General features: G+C 34.6%; 3 protein-coding genes across 3 annotated transcripts; 2 read left to right on the plus strand and 1 right to left on the minus strand.

Moving 5' to 3' along the window:
• LOC114393937 (PLASMODESMATA CALLOSE-BINDING PROTEIN 3-like) lies at nt 1-4,222 on the plus strand. The gene is made up of 4 exons (XM_028355449.1): nt 1-258; nt 610-846; nt 959-995; nt 3,629-4,222. Exons 1-4 carry the CDS (start codon nt 207-209, stop codon nt 3,912-3,914), a joined length of 612 nt encoding a protein of 203 aa, XP_028211250.1. The 5' UTR covers nt 1-206; the 3' UTR covers nt 3,915-4,222.
• A 3,537-nt stretch (nt 4,223-7,759) lies between these two features.
• On the plus strand, nt 7,760-14,150 carry LOC114392373 (histone deacetylase 5-like). The gene is made up of 14 exons (XM_028353491.1): nt 7,760-8,100; nt 8,195-8,396; nt 8,891-9,037; nt 9,155-9,267; nt 9,530-9,741; nt 9,936-10,000; nt 10,392-10,562; nt 10,741-10,824; nt 11,578-11,701; nt 11,937-12,058; nt 12,928-13,121; nt 13,288-13,417; nt 13,542-13,606; nt 13,692-14,150. The coding sequence occupies exons 1-14, from the start codon at nt 7,934-7,936 to the stop codon at nt 13,852-13,854; spliced, it is 1,959 nt and encodes a 652-aa protein (XP_028209292.1). The 5' UTR covers nt 7,760-7,933; the 3' UTR covers nt 13,855-14,150.
• Nucleotides 14,151-16,366: 2,216 nt separating this feature from the next.
• Nucleotides 16,367-19,582, minus strand: LOC114393630 (DNAJ protein JJJ1 homolog). Its single transcript, XM_028354995.1, has 3 exons — nt 17,723-19,582; nt 16,893-16,951; nt 16,367-16,797 (listed from the first exon to the last, which is right to left on the minus strand). Exons 1-3 carry the CDS (start codon nt 19,484-19,486, stop codon nt 16,740-16,742), a joined length of 1,881 nt encoding a protein of 626 aa, XP_028210796.1. The 5' UTR covers nt 19,487-19,582; the 3' UTR covers nt 16,367-16,739.
• Between the last annotated feature and the right edge of the window lie 1,546 nt (nt 19,583-21,128).

The following is a 21,128-nucleotide window of genomic DNA, read 5'->3' on the forward strand; positions in this document are numbered from 1 at the left end:
GGGCCAACTATCATCCCACCGTTTACACATTACACAACTTTACCATTTCCCTCTACTCTGTGTTATATTTTGTCCTCTTATTCTCATCTGATCTCACGCACCCACACCATTCTACACTCCCCTCTCTCACTCACTCACACTCTCTTCTGTCATAGCTGTACCACGTTTTTCTTCTCCATCTCAGCCTCTGTCCCAACACCATTCTCATGGCTGCTCTAGCTCTAGCACTGCTTCTTCTGGCTTTCACTGGCACTTCAAGTATGCTTTTCTTTCAAACTCCTTTTCCTTTACTCTCCCTTCTCACTTGTTTTTTCTTTTTATAGTTAAAACCCTTTTCCATTTTCCATATTTTTAACTACTGGATCTATCTCTCTCCTTTCTATTTTTTCACAATATCTTCAAAGAACCAACTTCCCTCCTAGCCAGGGACATATTTGGTCATGTAACAATCATAGGCACCACATTTCTCAACATGACTTACAAACATCTAGTGTAGATTCATGTGTCCTTTGCTCTTCAAACCGTGTATACACCTTTATAAATGCAAAAAGCCATAAGCTTTTCTCTAACTTACTCTATACTTAAATCCTTTTGTTAAAACTGTTGAAGGTGCTACATGGTGCGTTTGCAAGGATGGAAGCGACGCGATCCTGCAGAAAACCTTGGACTATGCTTGTGGAGCTGGTGCTGACTGTAATCCTCTCCACCAAAACGGGCCTTGTTTCCAGCCCAACACCGTTAGGGCCCACTGTAACTACGCCGTGAACAGCTACTTCCAAAGGAAGGGTCAAGCTCAAGGGTCCTGCGACTTTGCGGGAACAGCCATTGTTACTGCATCTGACCCCAGTAAATCCTTCAATCTCTCTTTTCTTTTTCTTTTTTTCTCTCTTAGCATTTATTCCTTGGAACAATAATCGTAGCTGACCCTTTTATCTGTTTCTCTTTTTTTGATGAGCAGGCTCTGGCGGTACTTGTGTCTACCCTTCTAGTGTCAGGTATGTATTTGTATTTGATCCACCCATCATCTTCAAGCTTTCTTCTGGTTTAATATGCTTATGTTTTCTTTTTTTTGACTAAAGTTTTAACGTTGTTGTTTGGTTTTCAAGCTTCCGATGTTGGTGTTGAACTTTTTACTTTTGTTTATCATAATAATAATATGGGGGATATGGCACTTGCATAGATTATTGATTAGTTATAAGTTATTATCTACAAAAGAGAGTTCTCTTTAGTCTTGGGGTTGTGGTGGGGACATTGCTTTGCAATAGGCATATTCGCAGATGTGGTAGTGTAATAGTAATAGCATTTTTTTAAGCATTTTGTGAGCATGTAGAGGAGGTTGGCCTGTGCTTCGTAGTTCGGTAATAAACAATGTTTTAAAGTGAACCAAGTAGTTTAGTTTTTAAAATAAAGTAATAATCCTTAGAAAACTTTTTCTATTATCGTAATAAACTTTTGTTAGTTTATTTAAATTTAAATTTAAATTTGTCGTTTTTTTACCATGATATTATTAAATCGATGATAATAAAGACCACATTATGTATGAATGGAAGAATGTCACATTCGCATTAAAGATTCTTTTCCCACTTTTTCCTGATACTAAAGTAACAGTACTACACTCATACTCTCTTTTTATTATCATATAGAAGAAAGTAGAGGAAAATTTCAAATTTTCTCTTTTATTTTTTTTAATAAAAGAAAAGTATGAAAGCAGCGTAAAAAAATAAAAACAAAAAGAAACATTACTCAAATAATTATTGAAGTAAAAGCCCGCCATGATAACGTAAATGAAAATGGGTACAAGTGATGATGAGAAACTGAAAAGCAGAATAATATCCTTACTTTTGAGGGAGTGTAGTGTAGTTGAAGGCAAAAAGATTGGAGCTAAGAAAATAAATTCAGCTCAATAGCTGATTTTTTGGGTACATGGCCCAATAGGGGTTTTTATATATATGTATTCTGAATTATAATATTCCTTTATTAGACGGGTATCTGCCCTTTTTTTCTTAAACTGAAAAAAGAAAAGAAAAGAAAAAATTATATTCTTTGATTGGTTCCTGGGCACATATCCACCCAATCCCTTTTTAGGAAGACAATCTATACTCCAGAGCCTTAAGTCTCCCTTTTTTTTATTTTTAATTTCTCTGTTTTATTAATGTTTCTTTGACATGTGGTCCAATCCAACGTGGAAGAACACCTTTTTGACAATATCCTAATTTCATTATTGATGTCTGCAACATATTGCCCATTTATTGGTGATTATAGCCGTTGCAGCGAGTCACTGAGCTTTAACTTAATGAAAGATGCTGCAATAATTGGCATCCGATGCTCTAGTAAAGTTTGAATCTCTTTGAAATATAATAAAATATGGCCAGTATCATTAGGAAATGACGACTTTGTCCCAACTGAAGTCTCTTATCCTGTGCTTTTTGCTTCGCCTTTTTTTGGTAATAGAAAAATAACAAGACAGGAATGCCCTTATTTATTATTTACCTTATTATAGTAAAAATAAAACAAGTGGACGACAGCGTTTGGGTGAGCATTGAGCACTGAGCAGTCTGGGAATATATTGTTCATTTGTTCCCAGGCTCATGAGTCAGTAGTTGTAACTTTGAAATTTGATCGTTGATGATGAGAATGAAACAAAAGCCAGATGAAGCACACTTTTGCATCGAGATCTGGGCCATCATCAACTTTCTAAAAGTCGAGATATTTTCTATCTGTGTTGACCATTCTTGCTTCGGTGCTTCCCATCACTTTCATTAGTTTATCTCCCTTCTGCTACTTTTTAACCTGCAAATTTGCAAAAAAAGTTTTTTTTTTCTCTATACAGTAGTACTATTTCTTTACACTACTACCCATTTCTCCTCTTTATTATGAGAGGGTAGAGTAAAAAAAAAAATTCGTACGAAAAATTAAATTGTAGTAAAAAATTTGTGTTGAGTTTTGGGTTGATGGAGTAAAAAGTAATTTCGTACGAAAAACTAAAATAGATTTCTAGTCCACACTTTCTTTATTGTCCGTGAACTGAAGGAAGGACAATTGTTTTAAAAAGCAAATCTCTTTAACAGATGTTCTCACTGATGTGGAATAAAGATGAATATCCTTAAGAACCAAATTTGGTTCATGCCGGAGTCATTATCAACTTAAAAAAAGTAGTTGAGGATTGAGAATGAATATTGAATGTAGTAGATTAGATGTAGTTTTTCTAAAATTAATGGCATTAAAAATCGACAAATTGAATTGAAGAGTTGGATAGTAGGATTTGTAGTCTAAAAAGGTGTCAATGAGTTTGAGTCCAAAACTCACCGGTTTCAAAATAATTGGTAGCATGTGTTTGCTGTCATTCATGATGGAGTATGATTCTACTAAGAAATTATTACATAGTTGGAAATTACTAAACAACTTTTATTTTTATGTGACACACATGAGTTTTATTAACTTGTAAATTGAAAAACTTGATTGCATGTAAAGTTTAGTAGAAATCATAGACATGTGATTATCCTGGATAATGGAATAATAATTTTGCCTTCGCCGCCTACCCAACACTGGTGTTTTTTTTTGGCTATAGAACGTTTTGAAACAACACCACATGTGACTGAGTATTTTGTTCGTTCTTTTGTCTAATCAGCGCTGCAGGCACTGGTACAACTCCAGTGACTACCACACCAACCATGGGCACCACTCCTACAACTGGAACTCCATCAACAAGCACCGGCACGGGCACCGGCACCGGCACAGGCACCACTCCATACAGCACAACACCTGGAGTATTAGGAGGCATTGGCAGTGGCATGGGACCTTCAGGATCCGGCATGAATGACGAAAGTCACGGTGGCATTGGACTTGTACACAGCAGTAGTTTCTTCTCGATGGCGCTCTTCTCTGCCTTCATGATGATGCTCTGCTGGGGTTGAGAATGAAAATAAATGGGGCTTGGCCTGGGTATATGGTGCAAAATGCCGTATGTCACTGTATTAATGTGAATGTTATTTTCTAGGTGCTGAACTTGGGACGTTAGTTTTTGGGGTTCTTATAATCTTTTTCTCCACCTTCCACTAGCTATTGGGTTTTTGATTAATTAATTGGAATTCGGTTACAATTTGGCTCCAACTTGTTCTTAATCTTAAGCTCCTACTCTGTACAAAGAAGTGCATAACGCTGTCAATTAGATGGATGGACCTGGTGACACCAATGCTATGTATTTTTCAACATAATTTTGGTATATGGGGTTTTCAATACTAAGCCAAAAAAATGTACTACTAGGGAATCTTGATATCACAGGTCAAGGCTTCAATACTAAAGCTACTTTAAACCGTGAATTCTGTCGCTTTAATGAAAAATCAAAAAAGAAACATGCCCAATGTTGTGAACTTATTATGTGTTTTGTTTGTAGTTAAGATTACTGTTATTACGTGTTAATAATATAGATCTACCCGATAATTTAAATAAAATAAAAGATTTTAATCATTTGATAAAATTACTTTTCATCTATCGGATTTTCAAACATGTTCTCTTAAGATGTGTTGGAATCTGTTTTTTAAAATAATGTTGAATGTCAATCCTGCTGTTTTTGGAATGTGCCAAAGTGTAAAACCAAACACACTATTAATAAGGAAGTAGATTTGTAAATACCAAGTTTTTCATTGACTGTGTAGTCTAGTCAAACAGTATGTGGTCCTTATAGTTAAAATGTTGAGCTGTATAATCATTTGCCGAAAGCAAAAGCACGACAAAATGCGGTACCAGAGTCAATAAGCTGTTTCTGGAAGCATTAGGGTAGGGAGCACCAATACAATTCAGCATGAAAAATCCATGGTGATCACATGGCACACCATTTTCAAATTTGTTTGTTTTTTAATTCACCGTATGGGTTGTTCCCTGTTTCTCTTGTCAGCTTCAGTGTGGAGTGTTTCCTAATTAGCATTTGATTTCTCAAATAATTTTATGTTTGTCTTCCCAATATAATTAATTTATTTCTCCATTTTATGAAACGGTATCTTTGGTGCTTGTTCTGTTGTATGAGCAATTGTACATTACAGCGTTTCCGTTGGTTTCTCTTGCATTCCCCACATGTCTGTTTATTGGCACATGGGTTGCTAATTCACTTGCATCTTACTTTTATTCATTGAAATTTGAATCACGTTGCGGAATATTTCTCAGCCTTTAATTGCATGAATTTTAATTAAAAAAATTTATTAACCACATCTAATTGAATTAATTTTAATTAAAAAATATTTTTTTTCCAATTTATTTTTCATTAAAATTTAATATCAAGAATAAAAAATAATCATTGAAATTAAAACTGAATGTATGAGTTATTGTTAATCTTGTGACATTGTCTTAGATTTTTATAAATAAAAAAAAAACTAAAACCTCAATTAAATAAAAAGTATTTTATCGATAATAGTATTAAATAAGAGAAAATTAGTTAATATTTAAGAAAAAATATTTTTTTTCTGAAACCAGGAGAATAATATGTTATCAATTTACTTCTAATCGAGTTCCTTGTTCCCGGATGTATTGAATTCACCTGGCAACTAGGTATTGCTATGGACTTCATCCCATTTGCTCTTAAGAACTTTTGGATTTGTGTGTTTCCTGGGCTAGGGTGAACTAACTCTTATGAATTGAGTTTGACTTATCAACAAAAATCAAACTCAAATCTTTATATGATTCATTAATCTTGAAAATTGTGCCAACCATCATTTAGCCATAAACCTTCTCATTAATCTTGAATACTTTTCAAAGTAGTATATTTTAGTACTGCAAAGAGAGTAACATAAAGACTAACGAGCTAATATCTAAACACGTTTTTCACAATCACAGATGAGCACCGGACAATGGATACATGAAGAAGGAGCGGGTGCTGGATATAATATAAATGTCCCCTGGGAGAATGGGGGTGTGGGGATGCAGATTAATTACTTGGCAATGTGGGAACTCATCTTACTTCCTGTAGCCAAAGAATTTAATCCAGATATAATTATAGTTTCTGCTGGATTTGATGCAGGTATGTTATTGTAAAATTTGAGATTTTCTTTATACTGCTTTGGAAGATTGTTAGCAAGCATTTGTTCTTAAAATGTAGTTTGTGTTGTATAAGAAGGGACTAATCCTGTATTTTGGGAGAAACTATTATTTGGTGTAAGACCACGATGAATGATTTGTAAGAAGGAACTAATAATCCACATGTTAAAGAAGTTAGCCGAGACCACGAATGATGTGGTGATCTTGGATCTAATAACAATTTCTCGTATTTTGGATCAGTTGACATGCTAATTTATCAGTATTTTTTTAAAGCTAAATAAGTAATAACTACATTACATACACCATTACGGAGGATAAGGGACTTAACGGAGTGTTAAGTAAGGGAGTAGTATCTTTTAAAAATGTAACAGCTGTTGGTGACCCTTTCGGATGATGTAACTACATACATCATTTTGCTACTCTGTTTTGTTGGAAAAGGTTAACTTTAAAGACTAAATTTTCATACTCCTTTCATATGTTTATTATAATGCTTTTGTAAAAAAATGTCTATTGTAATGCTATATGCTTGTTTTCTTAATAAAACAAAACTGTTATATTTTTTAAGGTAAGTGTAATTAGTAGCGAAATTGAAAATTAAATATGTAGGTGTATAATTTTGTGTATTGATCATTTTCTTTTTCTATCTTATATGCATAAAGGTTGACTCCTAATATATATTAAAAAATATATAAAAAGTAATAAATAAATGATTGATTAATTAAAACAATGAACAATAAAGTAGTAAGTTACTATATATTTTTTTGTTAAATTTATAATAATATATTTTATTTAAGAAAATATGTTTTTTTTACTCATGTATATTACATTAAAGTTGGGGACATAACACCAATAATAATATTAATCAATTTAATATGAAACATGTACATCTCACATAATAATAATAATAATCTTTTAAAAAATTGCATCTCATTTATAATCATTCTTTGTCATGTACTAATTAAATATTGGAGAAAAAGTATTTTATCTATTATGCTTATTTATTTTACTTGATATTAATCTTTTAACGATATAACTTTTTTTTATTATGCAAGATTCATGGAATTTCCATATATCTGATACTAGTGATAATTATATATTACTATTTTCAATCACTATTAAACTTGTAAACCACGTGTAATTATTGATAAATTAAGTAATAATAATTAAATACTAATACCTATAGTTCCTTTTTTTAATTTGATATTTGTATATTTAGAAAATTAATTTTTTTAATATAATAAATGAATGAATAATATTTAATTAATAAATTTATGAATTCAAATACTTATTAATTAATAATACCATTAAATCTATTATCTTTCCCAAAATACCTAATAATAATAAATAAATAAATTGTCCAAAATGTCCTTATTTTAGGAGGGAAAAAAGTATGCCAAAACTTTTCTACTTCCATATGTACCAAAATAAATGATATTTTATTTTTTTAAATTAAAATTCATAAATATTATAAATGAATGCAAAGTAACCGATTAATAAATGCATGCATGAATTCAAGTACTCATTAATATTATTATTAAATTTCATTATCCTTCCTCCAATAATAATAAATATGCATCTAATATTCACCTTTTATTAAATGCACTAATTAGTATATAGTAAATTTATTACTGCTATTTTCCTCAAATTACGGTTATTGTTAAAGGAAAAAAAATACTAGATAGTACTGTAAAAAAGTAACTCTGGACTCGTATTCCGAAAGGACAGATAGTTTTGTAAGAAAGAGTGAATTCCCTCCTAAGCCAATCAAACAATCTTTGTCTTCCATTGAAAAGGAAGAAGTGGAGGGAAATTGAAAGGGAAAAAGGTATATAAGCGGAAAGAATAGAGTTTCAAATTCAAAATCACTTGTTTCTCACTTCTACTTTCCTTCACTCTCCGAGAAACCATGGAGCGTGAAAACGAGAACAGCGTCAACGCTCAACGCCGCGTGGGTTTACTCTACGACGAGACTATGTGTAAGCACCACACACCAGACGACGAGGACCATCCCGAGAACCCTAATCGCATCAGAGCCATTTGGAACAGACTCCAAAGCGCCGGCGTTCTCCAACGGTAAAATTCTTTCACGTTTCATTTTTAGGTCTCTTTTCTGTTGCTCTCATAATAATCTCGCTGTTTTTTCTTTTTCTTTTATCGTGTTTTCCAGATGCGTGATTTTGGAGGCCAAAGAAGCTGAAGACAAACATCTACTGTTGGTGCATTCTATAAACCATGTGAATCTGATTAAGAACATCAGCTCAAAGCAGTTCAATTCGCGGAGGCATAAGATTGCCTCAAAATTGGGTTCCATATACTTTAACGAAGGTTCATCAGAGGCTGCGTACCTTGCCGCTGGCTCTGCAGTAGAGGTCGTATTTACAGCGAACTTATGAGTTTTTTGTGTTGTTCATTAAATGTGAATGTACTGTATTATTGAGTGTTTTCGGTTTTCGAATATATGTTATTGTCTTTTGTCATGTTAATAGCCGTGATTATGTTTGATATTTCAGATCATTGAAACATTTCCTGTTATCGTCTTACTTTGCTTTACGTAGAAGGAAATTTAATAGCTGCTATTTGGACTTGATAATGTTTATCTCTGTGGCCAAGATTTCTTCTGTTAAATCCATGAAATTGTTATAATTTGACAGAGGTACCAATATTTTTACCATCTGTATATTTTCTCTCTTCCTCTTGGTGACCCGGTGGGGCATAGGTTCTAGCTGCAAAGCTGCCTCTTCTTTTGTGGCAGTAGTGCTGCGTACAATACGTCTAACCCTCTGCGGACCTTATGCTTAATCTTATTAAAATAAGCTGTGCCTTACTCAAAAAGTTTATGAGCCTAACTGATTTTGTCAAGTAGGTTGTTAAAAGAGTGGCAAGCAGGGAATTGGATTCTGCTGTTGCCATTGTTAGGCCTCCGGGTCATCATGCAGAACAACAAGAAGCTATGGGATTTTGTCTGTTCAACAATGTGGCAGTTGCTGCAAGATATCTCTTAGACGAAAGAGTGAGTAACGTAACTCCTCCTACCAATTCCATATTTGGAAAACTTTTAGCCTTTAATTTAACAGTTGGTTACTGTATTGACACCTTTGCTTTTCTGGTTTTGCCGTCTGCATGACAGCCAGAATTAGGTGTGAAGAAAATATTAATTGTTGATTGGGATGTCCATCATGGAAATGGTACTCAAAAAATGTTCTGGAATGATTCTCGAGTTTTATTCTTTTCTGTTCACAGGTGTGTTAGTTATTTTCACTTATTTTCTGGTCAGCTTTACTGGTTGGTGATCTCATAAGTGTTTGTGGTTCTGTCAAGTATTGTAATGGGGCTTGACATTGAGTGCTAGACTGTTTCCCCTTCTTTAAACTATTGATTTAGGGTTGGGTCTCTGAGTATGATTTCCAATTTTAGGAATTCGGTTAAAATATGTTGTGTTTTTCATTTCTTTTTTAGTTGATCACTTGATCCTCAATCTTATCAACTTTTTTTATTCATGCAGGCATGAGTTTGGGAGTTTTTATCCAGCTAATGATGATGGATTTTATACCATGATTGGAGAAGGAGCAGGTGCTGGATATAATATAAATGTCCCCTGGGAGAATGGGCGATGTGGTGATGCAGATTACTTTGCAGTGTGGGACCACATCTTGCTTCCTGTTGCTAAAGAATTTAATCCAGATATAATTATAGTTTCTGCTGGATTTGATGCAGGTTTGTCATTGTAAAATTTGAGACTTTCTTTTATTTTTTTGGTAGGGGGGATCACTTGTTCTTTATACTGCTTTTGAAGAATGTGTTCTTGGAGTAATGGGAGTAATGCTTGCATTTGGGTCAGTTGATATGGTAACTTATTATTATTTTTAAGTGTAATAAGTAATAATGACTTGGTTTTTTAAATGTAACAGCTGTTGGTGACCCTCTGGGAGGATGCCTTGTCACACCATTTGGTTATTCTGTTCTGTTGGAAAAGGTTACTTTTGGTTGAATTTTCACGATTACTTCTTTTATATGTTTATTGTAATTCTAGTATGCTACTTGTTAAGACAATGCTGCTATATTTGAAGTTAAGATTAGTTATTAGCAAAACTGAATTAAATATGTAGGTTTATAAGTATGTGTGTTGATTATTTTCTTGTTTCATCATGATCACTAATCTATTTTTCTTCAATTATTCTCCCATTTTTTAATATTTATAATATATATATATATATATATATATATATATATATATATATATATATACATATATATCATATAGTACTTATTAATTTTAAATTTTGAAAAAAAAAAAGTGACAGGATTAATATGCTGATCACCATATCAGTAACTGTTTATGTATGCTTTTTCCTTCTATATTTCAGTTGATGAATTTTGCTGAAGGTAGGATTGTATTGATTCTAGAAGGTGGATATAATCTTGATTCCATCTCAAAATCAATGCATGCCTGCTTGGAAGTTTTGCTAGCAGACCAGCCTGTTATTGGATCTGCAGAGGCCTATCCATTTGAATCTACATGGCGTGTGATTCAAGCGGTAAGAACATGTGATACTGATATATGATATATGTTGCTTCCCTCTTAGGGTGATTAAAGAACTATTTTTCTCTTTCCCATGCGGTGGGGGAGGTTATCCATTTCTTTCCTACCAAAAAATGGTCCTTAAGATGTACAGAAGATTCTTTTAATGCTAAAGTGACAAGCGTATTTTGCAGGTTCGCCAGGTTTTAAGTCCCTTTTGGCCTACACTTGCACGTGAATTACCGCACAAGTTAATCTCACCAATGGCACCACCTCCGGTAATGTACCTTTCCATAATAGTTGTTTTCTCATAGGTAGTTTAGCTAATGTGATACATATTCTTTCTTTTTTAGTATTCGGCATAAATCGTTTTAAAGTTGTGTGCGAGGTTATATAAATGGGAAATAAAGATTAAATATTACTGATCAAGTAGTGTTCAAGTAATTTTATTTTGTGTAATTTGTAATTTCATCCTCACCTAGTGACATAAGGCTTTGTTGTTGTAATTTTTAATGTCTTTAGAACTACAAACTGGATGTCAAGGTTGATTGCTGTAAATCATATTTAAGTTCTTTGTAATTAACGAATTTTTATTGGCATGCTGCCTAATGGCCTTTGCTGGCTTACCCAATTTGAAGCAAATCATGACCTTTGACTTTTGATTAGAAAGTTGTCTAACTTTGAAAAGTCTCATGGCAATTGAGTTAATGTGCCAGACATAACTCGTCCTTTTTAGGGATCTTTGGTTTTATCAAATAATTAACTATTCTGTCTTTTCTATGAATGCCAAATACAGACAACATTAGTTATGCTACAGTTTTCATTAAACTATGGTGATCTGATAATAATGATTCATGCATGTGTGTAATTGTGCATAATTCTGGAAGAACTAAAATTCCGAACACATTTTGCTTAATTTTTGTAATCTTGCATCCATTCCTTTTTGTGTGTTATTGTATCTTGTTTCCATCCTCTATATGGGAAAATACTCTGCTGATTTTTTATTTATTTTTTTATTTTGGGCTTTGCAGTATACTCTTATCTCGAGCTCTGACACTGAGGCTGAGGATGATAAGGGTGCACTAAGTTCAGAAAATCTTGTTGAACTTCTTGAGGATGTCATAAAACCACTTTCTGAACTGAAAGTTGATGCTGGTAACCATGATCCCTAAATATCTTTTATAATTAGAGAAACACCCCTGGAAGTGTTAATATTTTTTTTTCCACAATATATAATTTTAACTCCTTAAGTTTTGGCATTTGGTGTGTTCCATAAGACTGTTGGGTTTTGGTCCTCTGGATTGGCTTTGGATCGACTGGAGTTGGCACAATACATTGGTGATCTGATGTTCCGTCACTTATTACTTGACAAGTTATATGCTTGATGCAGATAAAGAGACTGATGTTTCTAGTACTTGGCGATCGGAATTGTCAAATGTTTATATATGGTATGCCTCATATGGATCAAATATGTGGAAAGCAATATTAAATTGCCACCTAGCAGGTGGACAGGTAATGCAGCACAACACTCAAGTCATATTGCTTTTTCTTATAGAAGTAATGATCTCTTTGTATAGGGATTGAAACTCGGTTTTAAAGAAAACTACTGATTTATGAGGCACCATCACAAACATGCTGTAAATATATAAACAGTAAACAATAATACAATTATAAATAAATGATTATCTTTTATTCATTTCAATCTTTCCATCAGCATTTATGATATTTACAGTCAAAATTTGGAAAGTTATTTTTTGTTTGCTTTTGCCACCTTTTCACAATGCTGTCATATATATATATATATTTATATATATATTAAGGGAAAGGTAGGCTAGCCGTGGAACTTTTCTTTTATTTGAATTTTGAACGTAGTATAATTTGCTGTAGGTGATTGCGTTCATACTGTGAAGAGTGAACAATCTGACAATATTAAGTGTTAGCCCAAAGTAATTGGACAAGTTTGTTGGGCCTATAAATAACTTCCCCCTAAATATGAAACCCCATGTCTGAGTGGGGGAGGAAGAGGTGTTTTTAGGAAGGTGGTGAGAGGTTGAGGTATGCAGTCTTGCTAGTAGCTATGGAAGGTTTTTTCTCTCTTTGTGAGGTTCTGGAATTGTATTTTCATCACCTTCATGTGGCTGAGCTGTTTAGGCCAGTGACTTGTTTCTCTTTATTTTTGTATTGAACTTTTTGTTATTTTGGTTATCTAACATTAAGTCCCGTGCTTCTGGCTTCAGGGTGATGAATATGTATTGATTGTTCAGTTTATAAAGAATTTGCAACCTTCCTTTCATTTCTTGCTTCCACCCTCTCTTTCTCTGTAGCTTTGTTTCTTCTGTTGTCAGTTATATTTTTATGAAGATTTTGAGAATGACATTCAGGTGGAAGGCATGAAGAAGGACTGTTCTGGTTCAGTGAATAGAACTCTGCCAAAAGCGATCCTGTGGAAAACTTTCCCTTGTCATATATTTTTCGGTTGTGATTCATCACATTCATGGGGTGTGGGAGGTGTTGCATTTCTTAATCCTGAGAAAAACTTTCAGCACAACACCTACATGTGCCTGTACAAAATTTCGTAAGTAAACCTCTCTAGTTCAAATCTTCTGTTAGCAGAAAGTCTGTCTCTTTCAAAGCTTTCCTGTCAGAGCATGACATTGTTCGATCATTTCTTTTCATTTTTTGTGGGCTTTCTTATGTATCCAATGGGGTTGACTTTACATTCTCGTCCATGTTTTTTACAGGCTAGAGCAGTTCAATGATATTTTGTTTCAGGAAAATGCTTTAAGCCTTGATGCAGGCTCTCCTTTATTTGATATAACTACCGTGAATGCTATCTCTAACAAGGAGTTCAACTCTCTGGAGGTTGTCAAGGTATCTATCCCCTGTCCCTTCTCATTTTTCTGATAGCAATTAGTTCATGTATTTTATTTCCTCTTTTACTTTATTCCGTGTGTGTGTCAGATGGTCACAACCTTTTCTTGATAATGTCATGCAGGGTGCTTGGTATGGCAATGTTGTCTACTTAGGAAAGGAGCAGGATATTCCAGTAGTTACCATGACGTGAGTATCAAATTATACTTTCTTGTGTATTTGCGTGACTTAATTGTTGATCTGTATGAGCATGATATTATGTTACCTTAATCAGGTGTTCACTTCTTGATATTGGAAATTTCAAATCTGGGAAGCTACCCTTACGTGCCCCTAATAAAGCATATGCCAACACCTTAATAAAAGGGTTGGTTGATGGAGAACAGCTTTCAGAGGTGGAAGCCATCGCTTACATAGAAGGTGCTGCTAAATCATTGTAATTTGCATAGGCGTGCCATTTATTTTAGGTGTAAAATCTTCTAGAATAACTTACTCGTACAAAAAAAGATTCTACTTGTAGATATTGGGTAACTAAACCTCATAGTATTGCTACGAGATTCTGCATATTTCTCCTAGTTTTGGATGTGCCGTGCGCAGCTACACTTTCATTTGCTACAATGCTGGTGCAGCGCTGCATGTATATTTTGAGTGCTAACATTTAGTTTTAACTAGAATATTTAGGGAAATTGTCTAAATGATTGAATTGCTGCTTTATCTACCACTAGTCATACCTTTTTTTTTTTGGCTTCCCATTTTTTTTCCCCTTTGGCTAACAAATATTGGAAATTATTTTGTGGGAATCTTCCGATATTTGGTTGTATTGAGGATGAAATTGAGAGTTGATCACGAGTTGGTGATTGCCAAGAAGTCGTGAACATTGTGGTGTACATGAGAGATTATTCCATCTCAGTGACTATGATTTCTGGTGACTGTAATAGTGGAGGATTCACTTGGAAGGACTCTAATATTTAAGTCATGAGAAAATAGAATTAAGAGATTTGAATCTGCTTGAAATCATATCTCAATATATGATGATAGGTTAGACCCTTAATTATTTTTATAATGTTCAAAGGGTTGTTAGAAAAGTGTTTAGTGATTAGAAATGGTTGAGGAATAACTGTTTGACATCCATGTATTACTAGTTATGTCTACTTTGTCTACTTGAAGTTTGAACATTTGCTTGACTTGTGATCTAGTCTAGCATGCCATAATTAGGTTTGTCTAGGACTATTATCCCTAAGATAGTGCTGATTTTGAATTGTCAATTGATTCAAATAATTGAATCAGCTAACAACCAATGCTAGTAAATTGCGGCCATGGTGTTATGGCTGGGCAAATTTTTGACGAAAATGCCATTGTATGGCAGTGCCATGGCAGATGCCAGAAGCATGGATTGCAGCAAGGCATCCATAGCAAAAAAGGCAGTTTTTAATTATAAAAAAAACAGGTTGTAGCCCAACTTGACCCTCTAAAAAAAAGGCTCAATTTGACTCATTTAAAATAAAGTATTTTAAATCCTTACCCGCGAGGACAAGCTTTCAACTTTTGTCTTGTGTGCATTTGCTGTTGCCATAGAAACCTACATGAACCTCTCCTTGCAGTGAATAACTTATTCATCAACGTAGACTTTTGCATCGGTGAAGACATTCACTGACAACCATTTTTGGTTGGCGGTGATATTATAGGTTACATATGGTGGTGCCATGGTGGACGTTAGAAGCATGGATTGCAGCTTGGCACCCATATAAAAAAAGGTATTTTTTAATTAAAAAAAAAGATGGGTCTGTAGCCCGACTTAACCCAAATAAAATAAAGGGTTTTAAACCCTAAAATTACCCACTACAAGAAGCTTTCAACTTCTCTGTATTGTGTGCATTTGCTGCTGCTATAGAAGCCTAAACGAACCTCTCCCTACAGTGACTTATTCATCAGTGTCGACTTTTGCATCGATGAAGACGTTCGCTGACAACCATTTTTGGTTAACCACCATACAATGATAGTGACATTATAGGTGACATATGGTGGTGTGCCCATGGTGATCGCCAGTAGCTTGGCACCCATGGCGAAAATCTGTTTTTTTAAACCTAAAATTACCCTCATTGAGAAGCTTTCAATTTCTCCATCTTGCGTGCATTTGATGTTGCTGTAGAAACCTACACAATCCTCTCCTTGTGGCGACCTATTCCAACTTCTGCATCGTTGAAGACATTACCAGCGACCATTTCCGATTCCGATGATTGCCATCTATGTTGAGTATCATTTTCTCTGTTGTTTTTTTTTTAATTACATTTTTTTTGTAATTTTTTTTAAATCTTTACATTAGTAGTTTAATACTCAGTCTATTTTCAATTCGACCAGCATTTCACGTATAATATTAGGATGAGTTAAACAGTTTCTTTCCAAGTAAAACCGGTTGACTAAATTCTAGTAATTAGTATTTTTCTGTCTAAGTCCATTTTAGACTAATTTTTTATTTAGTATGACCTGTTGTTTAAATTCCGGTTGACTAAATTCTAGTAATTAGTATTTTTTTTTTGTTCGTGAGAGAATAAGCAGTAAGGACTCTCCTTAGTAATTACAATCACACTCTAATTAAGTAAACTTCACTATAAATACTTTCCATAAACTACTTCTAATTTATACATAAACTAATTTTAATAAGAAATGGTTTAACTTCTTCAAAAACTAATCTAAACTCGTAAAAAAAGCCATTTTTTTCTTTGAAAATAAAAGATTACACAAGCAAGTGCTAGGTGCATAGATGCACCTTTGACAGTGGTGCATATTAGATCAATCAAACACACAGGCCAAGTTTAAAATAGAATGAAATAAAAAATGTTTTTTAAAAATTGAGTTTTTAAGAAGCCAGATTTGCTTCTTAAAAAACTAATCTGTTTTTTTTTATTAAAAAAAAAAACAAATACAGTTTGAACTTTGAACAGAGATACTAAAAGGCAGGAAACTGCTTATTTTATTAAAAAAAAATCTTGACAAACAAATTTAAACACCCAATATCTCAAAATATTAAAAGGAAAATTTAGAATCATTCAATCTCTATTACTAAATCATCCAATCTCTATTACTATGTTGACATACAAAAGGATCCCGTCAAATTTGTGCAGACCCTGTATCCATATCTTTCTCAACCGTGGCATAAATAACATAATGATTTCTGCCTAAGGATCACTTGAAAATGATTTTAACACTATATTTTAAGAATTAAAGAATGGACCAATAATTGGAGCAGGCCAATATCTGGACCTGGAACAATACTCCTTATACTCGGGGGAACGCTTAACTTGAATAATTCTAACTGTTGTTTCCTTCATCGACCTTTTATTGTCGCATGCCCAGAATCGCCAAGATGTTTATGTAATTTATTCCTGTGTATCAAATCAAACGAAGTTATATTCTGATAACAAAAAGAATTACCATTAGAACACTATAAAATTTGATAAACAAGAGAGACGTGAATTACCTTGTCTCAAACTCCTCTCCACATGCATCACAAATATTGCCAACATTCTTTGATGCCACCTTATTAAAGAAACAAAATCTGAATCAGATTGTAGATCACAAAAACCAGCTTAATCGTAAGGCACGGCCAGAAAACATGATCAATGTTATCCTGGCTACAACATAGAAACCACCGGACGTATCTCTACAGAAAAACTACAACAGAGAATAAACATAATGGTTGTGTAGAGAATGAACGAGCAAGGATTGTCATCTCAACTAACTAATTAATTCAAGGTATTCGTCAAGGGGTCAGAACAAAATGGTTGTGTAGAGAAAATAGGCCATGCACTGATAGTGCAAGTGCATAGCCATTAAACTCAAACAAATTTATTATTATGTAGTTAGAATAGTCTAATAAACAATAAAATTAAAGATAATTTAGTCTAATTAATGTAAAAGTTCCACTCCCATCTAAATCTCCTCAATTTTGAGAGGAGCCAAAATTGAGTGAGGGAATTTAGCCTACAGCACTCCATTTTCCTCCGACCAAACACTATGTTAGTGTAAGCCACCCACTAATATATACCACATTACCACAATTTAAACATTACTTCAGGTTTCATTCTACTTTTAAAATGCACTAAACATAAGACAGATCTCATATGTTTTGTCCCAAATTCTCAATTTAACCTATCTATCGAATGCTACCTTAAAAAAGTAAAACTATTGGAAGAAAAATGTGGGTTTCTAGTTCAGGAAACTACTAAAACAAAAGATGGTATCAGACAGCAGCAACAACTACATATATCTCCCGATTCATGAAGAACAGGCTTACTCAGAAGTTCTTACTTTTCCTTTTCTTCCTTTGGATGAAACTTTTGCTTTAGTTTTTGTGTCCTTGCCAGCTCCTTTTTTATCAGCCGCTTGCTGAGAAATATTCTTATCTCTACCTTTTTTATCAGCCGGTTGATTAGAAATCTTCTCATCTCTACCAACCTGCTCATTCTCTATACCATTATCCTCATTTTCCATAAAATGTTGGGAAGAAGACTCCTCTGCATGAGAATTATCATTTGCATTACTGATTATATCCTCATAATCCCCACTGGCAGCAGCCTCCTGAGACTCTTCCCAATTTTTCCTACCCTTCTCTTTCTTGGCTCTACGTTTCTTTCTTGCCCCCTTTTGGTTGTTATATTCCATAGGGCCAAGCTCATCATCATTCTCATTTTCAATTGGCAATGGTGCCACTGAAGTCTTGGGTTTGTGTGTTGAAGCTCGTGGTTTTCTGTTCTTGTGCCCAGCCACCATTGCTTCAAGAACACCATTTTCAATATCACCTTCTTCTTCTTCTTCTTCTTCTTCTTCATTGCCATCCTCATCAAAACTAACAGACACACCGGCCTCTTCGCCTTCCTTCACACGTGAGGCATCAATAAACTCATCATCATCATTCAGTTCAATCCCATTTCTAGTCTCCCCCTCTTCAACATTAAGACCATTTTTAATCCTCGCCTCCAAATCACCAATCCCATTATCAGTCTCATCATTCACCCCAACTTCTGCACTTTCCAATCCCTCCTCTCCTTCTTCTTCTTCTTCCAAATCCTCCTCATCATCACCAATCGAACCCCTAAACTCAGCGACCCTCTCCTTATGCTTCTTGGACTGCTCGTGGTTCTTCCACTGCTTGTCACTTTTAAACTTCTTTTTACACAGCACACAGTATAACTCCTCATTCTCCCTCTCCTCCACCTCCTCCTCAACCACCTCCTCCACATCCTCGTCAACCTTAGCCCACTCTGGCTCCTCGTACGCCATAGCCCTCTCCTTCTTCTCCTTCTCCAACCTCCTCTTCCTCTCCCTCTCCTCCTCCTTCTTCCTCTCCTCCTCCACACTCCTCTTCACCTTCATATCAATCACCCTCTTATCCCTCTTCTTCACAAAATCCCCCAACCTCCTCACAGTGTCATTATACTCCCTCCTCGCCTTCCTCCTCACCTTATTATTCTCCTCCTCCATAATCCGCCGCGACTTCCGGTTCGGCCCGGCCATAACATCGTACTCATCCACCCAGCAAAAATCCATCACAGTACAAAACCCTAACCAATAACTATAAAACGCAGTAACCTGCGCGTATGGACTATCTAAATTACCCATAACAGGCGCCTGTCTAACCGCATCAGAGTCAAGCCCCAATTTGCGCGCGAAATTGATCTCGTTGGCGTGGATTTTATCGAATACATCGGAATAGACCTTGTAGAATCCCTTTGCGGTGTTGGTGTAGCCGGAATAGACGGTGTTGGAAAAGAAGGAGAAGAGGTCGGGGACGAAGGAGTTGGAGACGGTGTTGGGGTCGGAGAAGAGGATTTGGGAGCGGTGGGAGTCGTACCAGGCGCGTTCCTTGGGGTCGGAGAGGACTTCGTAGGCGTGTTGGAGTTCCTGGAACTGCGCGGTGGCTTCTTCTTGGGAGAGACCCGATTTCACGAGCTTGTCCGGGTGGCGCTGGAGGGCGAGGCGGCGGTAGGCTGAACGGATCTCATCGGGGGCGCAATCACGGGGGAGGCCGAGGACTTCGTAGTGGCATCGCTTTGCCGCCGACGACGACGCCATTGTTGGTTGCCTGTCCCCAAGGTTAGGGTTCCGGGTTTGCGTCTTCTGGTAAAATACCAAATCCTTGCTCTTATGGAAAGTATGTGAAATAGTGATTGATAAAATAAGGGCGGGTGTATTTGATTTTTTTTTTATATATATTATCACAAAATAGATAATTGATTATTTTTAAAAAATTAAAGATAGACTTTAATTAAGTTAGTTAACAATTTATTTTCTGAAATTGTAACGGTTAGGTAGTCAAAAACAACTCTTAAAATAAATAAAATACTAAAGTCAAATTTTCATCTAAAATCTATTAAGTTCTGAAAATTATTTTTAAAATAAGTATTTTTTTTTAAATCAAAAGATGTTTTTAAACCTTATATTTTTTTCTTTATCATCTTATTCAATATTTACTTTTGTTCAGATCCCATAATATCTAAGAGAGAGAGAATGAAATGTCCTTAGCTCAAAAATTAGCCTTGACATTCTCAATCCTCCCAAACAATGAACTTGGGCAGAGTTGTGTGACTCTCCTTTATTTATATGTAGTGTTCGATAATCTCGTGCATATTAGTTATTGGTATTGGGTCTTACATGTCACGCATTTTATGTGTGCATAATCTTGTCAATATTAAATACAAATGTATTGGTGTGCGTCCCTAACGTGTTAGAGACGTGGTGTGGAGCCTGGTTGTCGTCACATCTCAATGTTTTTACATACATACTTGGCAATAGAAGGCCTAAGATCATACACTCGTGCATCTAAGTCAATCAATTGTTCACGTATCGATAAGCGACCCTTACTCAATAAATTGTTAACGTGAGAGTAGGTTCTGATCGAGTGAGGAGATCAACATAAATGTTTAAGTAAAGTGAAAGTCAATCCCTAAATGATGTGAGTTGGACGAACCCTTCACAACTCACCAAGCAAGCATGGAACCTATGACATAAATGCGTAAGTGGATCCTTGGTGAGGGATGAGTCGGTGGGATCGTCCACAACCCACAAAACATTAAGCATGTGGCATAAATGGTTAAGTTAAAGTGAACGTGATCCTTAATGAGATGAGTTGGTCAAATGTTCTAGATTCAATTCTACACTTTATTTTATGATTGGGTTAACTAGGTTATAGTCCATGAACTTAAAAAAAAAAATTAATACATGAACAGAAGTTTAATTGGTCATAATTTCTAAACTTTTCCGTATCCAAAAGTTTGAATTATATTATATTTAACAATTTAATAGATTTCAAAAACTAAAAACCAAATTTTAAAAAGATTTAGAAACTAAAAACTTAGTTAACCCTTGTTCTTTGGAGCACCCTCACCATCTGTTTCACTATGATTGTTTACTTGCATTTTAAAATTTTTAAATAAACTTTAATAACAAAAACTAATTCTTGAATCATCTTTTATCTATTCCATTTACATCAAAACAAATAAAGTATAAATACTTTGAAATTCTTTTTTTATAAGAGCTTTGAATTTTTTTTTTCTGTAAGAGCTTTGAAATTCTTCATTGGCAAAACCTTTTGAAGTAAATTAATTCCTTTTAATTTTAGTTACTCTGTCCTCTTCAAAATAAATAGGTTTAGTTTTTTATCTAATTTTATTTGGATTCAGTTTCTTGTAATTTTTAAAATTAATTCAATTTCATC

Source organism: Glycine soja, chromosome 17 (assembly GCF_004193775.1).
Source record: "Glycine soja cultivar W05 chromosome 17, ASM419377v2, whole genome shotgun sequence".
Taxonomy (NCBI): domain Eukaryota; kingdom Viridiplantae; phylum Streptophyta; class Magnoliopsida; order Fabales; family Fabaceae; genus Glycine; species Glycine soja.